The sequence below is a fragment of the Meleagris gallopavo genome, chromosome 17 (genome assembly GCF_000146605.3).
Source record: "Meleagris gallopavo isolate NT-WF06-2002-E0010 breed Aviagen turkey brand Nicholas breeding stock chromosome 17, Turkey_5.1, whole genome shotgun sequence".
Taxonomy (NCBI): domain Eukaryota; kingdom Metazoa; phylum Chordata; class Aves; order Galliformes; family Phasianidae; genus Meleagris; species Meleagris gallopavo.
In genome coordinates, this window is record NC_015027.2 from 5,090,987 (window position 1) to 5,101,673 (window position 10,687).

The following is a 10,687-nucleotide window of genomic DNA, read 5'->3' on the forward strand; positions in this document are numbered from 1 at the left end:
AAAAAACAAACCTCAGAAATAGATTACGTGGCCTGAACTAACTTTTTCTTTCTGTCCTTTGGTGGTGGTGATGGAATTAGGTGAAGAAGTAAGCAGAGAAGCCAAAAAGGCTCGTAAAACAGGTGGCCTTGCAGGTAGCAGCTCTGATGAGAGTGAAAGTGAGTCTGATGCTTCAGACAATGAAGAAAGTGACAATGAGAGCTCCAGGTTTCTCAGTTCTGGAGATGATGATGACTTCAACCCATTCAGAGATGAATCCAGTGAGGATGATGAAGATGGTAAGGTACTCTTAGTACTTGGTCAAGCAAGTAACTGTACTTTGGGAAAGTGAGCATGTAAAGTCTGTCTTCAGCATTTAATTGAGCTAAAATATGACTAAATGATTTAGGCTAATTCTGAGATGAGAATTCAAGTGTTGACTCGTATCTCTTTATACAGATTTTACACACTAAATTGCAGACTTTATACGTCCCCTTTTGTAAAGAGAACATTGTTGTTTTTTCCAAGGAATGAAGGATTTTAGGTAAATGCTCGTTAACATTTTGAAAATACTTCATTTATTTCTAGATCCCTGGTTAATTAGAAAAGAGCATAAAAAAATTAAAGAGAAGAAAAAGAAGAAAAGTATAGATCCTGATTCTATTCAAAGTGCCTTATTAGCTTCTGGTCTTGGCTCAAAACGACCTAGCTGTTTTACTTCCACTGTTGGCACCACCACTTCTAGTACCAACACATCAGGTAAGAACAAATTTTATTGGGGTTGATTTACTCTTTTTTTAATTTTTTTCTGCAAATAAGTAGAGAAATTCTAAGTTGTAAATACTTCTATATTTCAGCAAACAGTAACACAAACAGCAGCTTTGTGACAAGTCAAGATGCTGTTGAAAGGGCCCAACAAATGAAGAAGGAACTGCTTGATAAACTGGAAAAGCTGGCTGAAGACCTTCCACCAAATACACTGGATGAGCTTATAGATGAACTGGGTGGTCCTGAAAATGTTGCAGAGGTAGGCTGATGTTCATAGTCAGAGAAATTCAGTGTTTTTCTGCTACAGCTGTAGATCACTGTCGTTCTTCAAGATCACAACCTTTTTATCTGTTAGAGAAGCTATTCAATAGTTTTTGGTATTAATCTCATGAGATACTCAGGCTATTTTTGCTGAATGCCTTTGAATGAAGGAGAAACTTGAAGATGGTATTGGAGCATTGAGAATGGCTCTGAATGAACAGATTATTTCTGAGGCTGGTGGTAGTTTCTTACCAAGCAAGCTCCAATACTAATTCCTGTTTACATTGTTCTCTCTTAACCCTTGTCAGGTTGAAGCTTGTGCATGAGAGATGGAACAGCTTTAGCTCTTCTTCCTAGGCAATCTTCCTAGGCAATAAACATTAAGAACACAATAAGTGCATTTGTGAAAAGTCTGAGCGTGTGTTGTTTTTTTTTCTCAAAAAATTGGAGGAAAAACTTCTCTCAGCTACTTGTCTCTAAGTAGAAATATCATTGTGATTTAGAAGACACTGTTAAAATTGTGAAAAGTCTCAGCTACATTTTGGTTCATTTTCTTAGTACTCTTGAAGTCCTCTGGAGTACTAAGCATTTATGTCTCCAGCTCCTGTTTTCAGGAATGAAATAGTAAACTTTTATGACTTGACAGCTTTTCTTTCTTCTTACTTCAGCCTCTTCAGCTCAATACATAACTCCAGGACTAGTCTATAGAATTACTTGATCACCAATATAAATCCCTTGTGGACAGTAGTATAATACTGCATTTCTACAGAAATATGACTTTGTTCTATGTTTCCCTGAACCACCTCTGAGTAAGTGTTCCACATGTCAGTTAATGACATTGACTAAAAAATAAGCCAGACTCTCTTGGCAGACTTCTGAATTGCTAACACGTATTTTAAGATGGGTATATGGCTAAGTAACAGCATTGCTTGAAGGTTTTGGTCATGATGTAGTTTTGGTATTGCCATAATGAGCTTCTGTTCACTTCTTATTTTCAAAGATGACAGGCCGTAAAGGAAGAGTAGTGAGCAACGATGATGGCAGCATATCTTACGAGTCAAGGTCTGAACTTGATGTGCCTGTTGAAATTCTGAACATCACAGAAAAGCAGAGGTTCATGGACGGAGATAAGGTAGCTCTTAAATACAATTTAGAAGAACTTGCCAGATGAGTCAGCCATGAAGAGCCACAACTTGTCTGTTGGTTATCTCAGTGATTTTAAGCACTATGAATACTAGCTAGAAAGCATCTACTACTCTGTGCTGTATGTTTTTTCAAACTAGTGTGTTGAGTAGTGCCATCAAGTGTGTGGCACAGCATTCTGCCAGATCAGGCTGTAGGTTGGGTGGGTGTGGAGGCCATGTGTCAATAGGGAAGTTAGCACCCCTAGACTAGTCTTGTGAAACTGCATATATTTAAAAAGCAAGGAAGCTTTTCATGTATTCCAGATTCCTTTATCTGAATTACTGCGTACTTGTGCTACCAAGAGAAAACAAAGTTGAGAAAGAGGGGAGAAAAGCACAGACTTGGTGTGGCAAGGGAGAAAAACTTTCAGCAAGAGGTTAGAATGAAAGGATGGAGGCTGTTTATCTTAACCTTCATTGAGAAGTAATGCTTAGAAGAGTGATAGCTTTCAGCCTTTATCTTGCTTTCAGCCTTTATCTTGTACTCTAAAATAAAGTAAAGACTGGAATAATCATAGAATTTGAGCTAATAAAATAAGGAAAGGAAAAAATCCATGATGACCGGTTCATTTGAGCATGCTACCACAAGAGGGCAAATGAAGTAAACATAGCTGTTGTGTGGTCTGTTACTACATCCAGAGAGAACTACTTATGTTCCTGTAAGTGACTTCCACACAGTCCAAACATTTACATTCTTTCAAGGTAAATGGAAATAGCAGAATGGCCGCATGCACTTCCTTTTATGGTATTACCCCCAACTTTTTGTCATTTTTTCCATGTTGCTGTCAGAACAAGTCTCCCTCTGCCCCCCCCCTCTTTCTTTGTGGCATACAGGCTGGTGTCAGGGAAATGTGCCCTTTGGAATGGCAAGGCTGCAGTGTGCTATCCCTCACTTGCATAGGAAGGTGTTGCCAAAAAATAAACTGGAAAAACGCTTACTTAAATAAACTGTAGAAAATCTTGCCAGCACTTCTAACTTTAGATAACCATAGTTTTTTCTCACCTTCTCTTCTTCTTGAGATATTAGGAACAAATGACAGTTATTTCTAACATGTCTGGAATATTATCAAAAATCAAACTTTTCTTAGAGTCTGAAGAAACTGAACTTTGATTTTTATTTTTATTTTTATTTTTTTTGCTAAATATTTTTTTTCTTAATTGAAAGAACATTGCCATAATCTCGGAGGCTGCCAGCTCTGGTATCTCACTGCAAGCAGACCGTAGAGCTAAGAATCAGAGGCGGAGAGTTCACATGACTCTGGAGTTGCCATGGAGTGCAGACAGAGCAATACAGCAGTTTGGTAAATAACTTCTTTGTATCTTTTCCTCTGAATTCAGTAATGCTGAGTAAACTTACTGCTTGTTCCTGTGAAGTTTGAAGCAGCCTTTGAAGGATCCTTCCAGTCTCCTTTACCTGTGGCAGAACTACTTTTATGTACAGTCATAGCTAATAGTCTGAAAAGCTTTCACAGAACCCTAGTGAACAAGTTCATACAGCAGCTTAGCTTTGTATGTGTCAAGTCTCTTCATGAAGTTACCACAGCTCTGGTTGGTGTACTGTTGGCTGGATTACAGCAAAAACTAATTTGCAGCAGGATTAAGTTCTGGCTATTTTCTTTACACAATTCATAGTTTATTAGAAATGTTAATTGAATTAATTTTAACATATGTTCTTGTATTTAACTATCCAGGAAGAACTCATAGATCCAACCAAGTGACTGCTCCGGAGTATGTGTTTCTAATTTCTGAGTTGGCTGGAGAGCAGAGATTTGCATCTATAGTCGCAAAAAGACTGGAAAGCTTGGTAAGATTGTTTCAAGAAATGTGATCCTTCATTTAAGAAAAACACAACTTAGATTGTTTCTTTAATTTGTTCTAATCAGAAAGATGTGTCTTAACAGGGAGCCCTTACTCATGGTGACAGACGGGCTACAGAAACTCGAGACCTCAGCAGATTCAATTTTGACAATAAGGTGATGGTTCTGTTTTGTTTGAAAAGGTTGTACTGTGCTGCTCGTTCTGCAAATGACACGTTGAGGGAGGATCTCTTCTGTCTCCTGTTACGTATTTTTACTTTAACTACAGGAGAGTGCCTTCTTTTCAAGACAGCCAGAGAATCTTAATTCTATTTGTAGAATTGTATGAAGCACAAATGTGTGCAAATTACTTCTCTGCATTTACTCATAACTCAAGTATTAAGTGAATGACGTGTGTCTTTGCAATTACTGTTAAAAAATTAACTTGGTAGTTGTAATTAGAAATTAGCATTGGGCTGGTCATGTAGTATAACTTAGAACTGAAGCTTTTAAACAGTTCCCCGCAGTATTGTTAAACAGAAGGGAAATGTTTTGTTGTAAATCAAACACAGCTTTTTGCCCCATGTGTGCTCGGAGCTGAGGCACAAACACTTGATCACAGCAACTTTCTCTCTCTTATGTAGTATGGCAGGAATGCTTTAGAGATTGTTATGAAATCCATTGTGAATTTAGACAGCCCGATGGTCTCACCACCTCCTGATTTTCCTGGAGACTTCTTCAAAGGTAATTGTAATCTGCTGGATGTAATTGCTTGTCTTTCCTGCAATCTGCAGAAAATGCTAGTCATGCTAGAGCTAGAAAACATTGCTATTTAAACTGATCAGCTGACCCAGATAGGTTCTCATTGGTTTTATTTCTACGTATTGTGCTGAATGTTGAAGTTCAGATAAGAAAAGATACGTGAATCCATTCAGTACAAGGCTTGTTGTTTGCTACCAGTAACTTAGTGCATCTTGTTTTCCCATGGGTTCACACAGTGCCTGTGTTTCCTGTCTTGCTTATCAATGTATTTAAGTAGCAATTGTAAGTGATGTATCTAAGGTTGTCAGTTAAAATTGGATCTTGAAGCAAGGTTGATAAGCTGTTATGTCACTGGTGTATTTTTAGGTGGTAAAGCAACTGTGATCTTTTTCTTTTTCCTAGATGTTCGTCAAGGATTGATTGGTGTAGGGCTGATAAATGTAGAAGACAGATCTGGAATTCTAACTCTTGATAAAGGTATTTATGCTTTCAGTGTATCTGTAAAATGTCACCAGAAGTTAGTTGTCCTCTCATATATTGGGATAGTGGATTCCTAAGTTACCTAAATTACAACCAAAGTTGTAATTATTTAAAGAAAGAAACCACCAAAAAACACTTCTGCAAACACCTTGGGACTGTTTTCCTCACTTCTGAAAGAATGGATCTCTTTCCTTTTCAGATGCTGCAAACACTGCTTGAAAGCTTGTCGTCATAAAGCTGAACCTTTGACCTGATGTATTTCTTTTTCTTCTTTTTTTTAAAGATTATAACAACATAGGAAAATTTCTGAATAGAATTCTTGGTATGGAAGTACATCAGCAGAATGCTTTATTCCAGTACTTCTCTGACACATTAAATGCAGTTATTCAAAATGCAAAAAAGAATGGAAGATACGATATGGGCATCTTAGGTGAGTTGCTCAATATCTCACTGTTTCTATGCTTAAGAAAAGAAAAGAGGAGTAACTCTGTTCTTTCCTTTTAAGATTTGGGCTCTGGGGATGAGAAAGTAAGGAAAGCAGATGTTAAGAAGTTCTTAACTCCTGGATATTCTACCTCTGGACATGTAGAGCTGTACACAGTAAGTTAATTTTTTCCCCATTTGTATGATTGAATAAGACTTGCTTGCCCATAATTTCATTAAACACTTCAAATCTACTAAGCTTCCACTGAGTGGAGGAGGAGGGGGAAGGAAGTCCCATGCATTTCACTCGGTATTGTTAGGTTTTCTGGTTCTTCAGTTCACATATCACTAATTGTTCTAAAGCTTCTTTCATTTCAAATACCTGTGTGGTTTTCTTCTAGATCAGTGTGGAGAGAGGAATGTCTTGGGATGAAGCAACTAAGATCTGGGCAGAGCAGACAGGTCCAGATGATGGGTTCTATTTATCGCTACAGGTAAGATTCCTTGCTCTTGCCTATGTATGTTCTGCAGTTTGTTTTGGAGCTAACCAAATAAGCTGTTATCTCTGAAAAATGTTTGAATCAACCACTGTTAAGTTTTGAGAAATGTTCAGTCTTCAAGATTAATACTGATTTTATTTCCAGCTCTAATTATGAAGCACTTACTTTTAGATGTTCCTGGATATCTCCTTATAGGCTTGAGCCTAAGTGAATAGCTCTTATTTAAACCTGTATGACAGAAGCAGGTGAGCTCTCTATAAGGTGGATGTAAATTTGGTATAGATCATTGTTTTCTAAAGGCATCCTTATTAATGGTTTTATTACTTATGTCTGCATGCACGTCTATTCTGCAAAAATCACTTAAGGTAGGTGCTGTCAGCATGTTGACACTTAAAGTTCTTGGGTTTTGTTTGTGTTTTTTCAGATAAGAAATAACAAGAAAACAGCTATTTTAGTGAAAGAAGTGAATCCTAAAAAGAAGCTTTTCTTGGTATACAGACCAAATACTGGGAAACAACTCAAACTAGAAACATGTGCAGACCTGAAAAAGAAATATAAGAAGGTAATCATTAAATGATGCTAGTTTCAATTAGGGGGGAAGAAATGCAAGTATTTTTTTGTTTGTATGTAACTGTCAGATCGGTTATGGATCACTTTTGGCATGTTCTGGGACTTTGCAAGTATATCTGTATGCTTTCTGTACTGCTGTATCCCAAGCTGTCCGAATATAAGCTGTGCTGTGGTGATATGAAGTGAGTTGTTTCTCAGGGCTAGGAAGGAGAAGGCTTATTTCTATGTGAGGTGTATCAGCATGCTCTTAGTAAGCAGCTGTGTGCAGCGTATTCTTAGGCATGATTCTGAAACTTCAGCTGCTCGCTGCTAATGTTCTTTTAAATACTGCAATGAATTATTTTGTTTAGAGGCTGGTATGATATCTAATTTCATTTAAAGACAACTTCATAGTGTTGATCTTTTTTACTTTTTAAGAATCATTTCATGTTAACTACTGGACAGCTGAGATTCCGGTGTTCTTCCTGAGGTTTTGCTATGTTAAGTGTTCTGTTATTCCTTGGAGACTGTATTTTGACTGAATACCTTTTGGAACTGCAGATAACTTACCTTCTTCCACCATCAGGATGTTGTTACTCCCTGTTTTCACATAGCAATGAGCAAATTGGTTTTGTTATCTGCAAATCTTGATGTCTTCTAATTGCTAATCTTTAATATTCCCTTCTGAATTACTTCACCAGGTACCTTCTGAAGATGCTCTGCCACACTGGTTAGAGCAGTACAACTCTTCTGCAGACACCTGCACACATGCTTACTGGTTAGTATTTGCATGCACATAAGGATGCTTTCTTCAGCTTGAATTATTTACCTGAACTGGCTTATCACTGCTGTTATAACCAAGCTTTTCTTTGTGGAACCTTAACGCTGTTTTTTTCTCTCTCTCCTCTAGGAGAGGCAATTGCAAGAAGGCAGGCTTGGGATTAGTTTGTGAAGTGGGACTCCGCTGTCGAACTTATTATGTCTTGTGTGGTTCAGTATTGAGCGTGTGGACAAAAGTGGAAGGCGTTCTAGCCTCTGTGAGTGGTACAAATGTGAAAATGCAAATAGTTCGTCTAAGAACTGAAGACGGGCAGAGGATCGTAGGTAAGTGACTCGTCTGCTCCTTGATTTCCATTCTGAGGTGGGAGTTGTAACCAACTCTGTTAAGAGTTGTTTAGGAGGCTTCTCACAAAGATGCTTACAGGAGAAATGGCTCCTCTGTTTGAGGAGGGGCAGAAGGTACTATTCGAATCTGGATTTGTCATACAAACATCAGTTTGAGTCAGGTTGTAGGCTTTGGGATGTTTATTCTCTCAGTTCTTTTTGACTGCAGACAAAATTCAGACTGCTTCCTATCAACCTGCCTTTGAAACTGTAAGGGCTCCACTTTTTTTTTTTGCCATTTCTGGCAAAGAATAGCTAGCCCTTAAAATGATTGTGAGCTTTTGAGCTTGTGAAACCAGCTGCTTAGGGTGTTGTTGAGATCAGTATGTAATTTCTTGTTGCCAAGCCTCTTTAGGGGAGGTCTCGTGGTACAGGTACCCTAGAGGATTTAAATAGCCTTTTTTTTTTTAAAAAAAAAAAGGGATTTCTTATGATGTGTAAAAATCATGAGAGCTCCTACTCCAGTGCCAGTATGATAAGATGTTCTAAGTTCTCTGAGACAAAAGTGGAAGTAGGTGATTTGTTTTGTGTGATAGCCAATAACTTAAGAATAAAATGACAACTTAATCCTACTGATTCAAGACCTCTAGGATCTGGTGGCTTCTGAAGATAAAGCTCTTCTTAGAACCAAAACTTGTGGCTGTGCTTGATTAGATTCAACATCAGAAACAGACCCCAAGTGTTGCATAAATTAAAAGGCGGCATTAAATCAGCCTTCAACCTGAAGCTTTAATGAACTTTACAACTTGTGTGCAAACTTGTGAAACTGATCTGTTTTCAGGCTTGATCATTCCTGCAAATTGCGTGTCGCCCCTTGTCAACCTCCTGTCAACATCAGACCAGTCTCAGCAGCTTGCAGTACAACAGCAGCAGATATGGCAGCAGCATCACCCACAAAGCATCACCAACTTCAACAACGCATAAGAGGACAAAGTACAGGTGTTGACTTTGGTGTTTGAGGAAAAGGCTGTAAAAGCATATCACTTGCATAAAAATCAGGGACAGATTCCAAAGAAATATAACTTTTTCAGTTCAGTTGTGTGCTCTCAAATACTTTGGGAATAAAGAGATCTAGAAAGGTTGGTAGAACTGAAAGCCAGCAGTTGTTTATGGTGGTGCATCTGTCTTTCCTTATGCTCTCTGTAGTGCTTCCTGTTTGCTCTTTCTTTTGGCCTTTTAAGCTACAAACCACAATTTGTTTGGAAGTGCTTGAAAGTCCCCAAGCAGGCTTTATTTTTATCTTGTCATACAGTGCTCAGGGTTTAACGCAGTGCATCAATGCCATTGCTGTGGGAGATATCCTTGAATGCATGTATTGAGTATATATATAGAAAATATATATGAGGTTTTTCTCTTCAATTTATAAGTTTATAAAAGCATGAAACCTAAAGGTTGCACATCATGCATTCAGGTTCCTTCCCAGTTTCTGTTCGACAGTGCATGTCTTTGGAAACGGGCATGGACAGGATAAACACGCAAGACAGGAGGTCAGAGAGAAACACAATCTTAGTTGTACAGCATTGGTTATTATTGCATTTTTATAGTGTTTATACCCAGGTGTTGCATTTTTTCTGGTTCTCTCCTGGGGGTTATATATTTGAGTCTACAACATGTTCTTTTTGTGATAAAAACATCTTAAATTAAAATTAGTTCATTTTTAATGTATTAATGGTATTCCTAATGTGTACTGCAAAGAAGGCTAGATGCCTGTTTTCCTTCAATTGAAGCATTTCCTTAATCCGAGGTGGTTATGGAAACTTAAGTGCAAATTCACTTCCATCTCGCATACAATCTTATATTTTTTACTTCATTAATGTAATTTAATTTGTCACTTGTAAGATGAAACCTTACTTGAGCTGTAAATTAGAGAATGGGAAACACTTAAGGGTTCCGCTGTATGTGCTGTTTCTGTTACCCAGTAACTTGAATACTGTTTAATATGTTGTAAGACATTGTAGAGTTTATCTGGAGCTGTTTAAAAGAAATTGTAATGTACAAATGTGAATAGTCACTTATCTATAATATGGGTAAGTTTTGTTTTGCCTATAATAGTAGATGTTTATAAGAAAGTGAAGGACAATGTTTGTCATTTCTTGCTTGCACAGGTTGCACTATTGAAAAATTGAGATTGTATAAACCTGTCCAAAAAAACTACAAGATAATGATCTTGTAGATGTCAAATAAAAGTTATTGTACTAACAAGAAGTGGAGTCTTGTTTAGACAATTTCTGTGTTCCAAAAAAACTAACAGGGCTGTATAGCTGGAATGTGACAGGACTTGGCATGTTCCTGCCTGCTTTAGCCAGGCTTCTGCCTCGTGCTCCAGTTTCCTTCTTGCCTCATTATTTAAATGTTGATGCAAATATTAATTAATGCTCTCCTGACTGAGCAGCAGTCCATCATAGCGTGTCACTTCTGTAAGTGTGCAGGGAGCAGACCTGAGTGTCACAGTGTGTGTGCAGTGGGGTCAAAAATGCTGTAACTGCAGGCTGAAGTGAGCCCCCTCAAATGGAAGGTTTTGCTCAGGGCTCCATTAACAGTGCTGGTGCTGATGCCCTGGTACACTGATGGTGCACGTGTGTGGGGGGGTGGAAGCTGTCAGTTTGCTTTCCTCAAATGTGCTGTCTGAAATGGTCAGGAGCTGTTTCTTCTGCTTGTGACAAGTTGAACATACAGATCCAAAGTCAGAACGCACCCTATGGCTGTAGCACCTGCTGCTTTGGTTAGCTGTGTGTAATGCAGGTTGTGGGTGTGTCCTGGGCTGGTATTTTCTAATCCCTGCTGGTGAAGGGAAGCTTGCCTGAGTGCTTTGATATCAGTA

At 38.2% G+C, this 10,687-nt stretch overlaps 1 protein-coding gene across 2 annotated transcripts in view; it reads left to right on the plus strand.

The window, feature by feature from the left end:
• The window catches only part of SBNO1 (strawberry notch homolog 1), a 24,284-nt gene extending 14,213 nt beyond the window's left edge, over positions 1 to 10,071 (plus strand). For both annotated transcript variants that reach the window (XM_010720090.3, XM_003210897.4), the window contains 16 exons: positions 81 to 278; positions 568 to 738; positions 837 to 1,006; positions 2,009 to 2,140; positions 3,358 to 3,493; positions 3,884 to 3,996; positions 4,094 to 4,165; positions 4,633 to 4,732; positions 5,153 to 5,227; positions 5,514 to 5,660; positions 5,736 to 5,830; positions 6,055 to 6,147; positions 6,578 to 6,715; positions 7,404 to 7,480; positions 7,613 to 7,806; positions 8,648 to 10,071. In XM_010720090.3, the coding sequence (XP_010718392.1) occupies positions 81 to 278; positions 568 to 738; positions 837 to 1,006; positions 2,009 to 2,140; positions 3,358 to 3,493; positions 3,884 to 3,996; positions 4,094 to 4,165; positions 4,633 to 4,732; positions 5,153 to 5,227; positions 5,514 to 5,660; positions 5,736 to 5,830; positions 6,055 to 6,147; positions 6,578 to 6,715; positions 7,404 to 7,480; positions 7,613 to 7,806; positions 8,648 to 8,790 (2,054 nt within the window). In that variant the 3' untranslated portion in view covers positions 8,791 to 10,071. The remainder of the gene's footprint in view (positions 1 to 80; positions 279 to 567; positions 739 to 836; positions 1,007 to 2,008; positions 2,141 to 3,357; positions 3,494 to 3,883; positions 3,997 to 4,093; positions 4,166 to 4,632; positions 4,733 to 5,152; positions 5,228 to 5,513; positions 5,661 to 5,735; positions 5,831 to 6,054; positions 6,148 to 6,577; positions 6,716 to 7,403; positions 7,481 to 7,612; positions 7,807 to 8,647) is intronic.
• Positions 10,072 to 10,687: the final 616 nt, after the last annotated feature.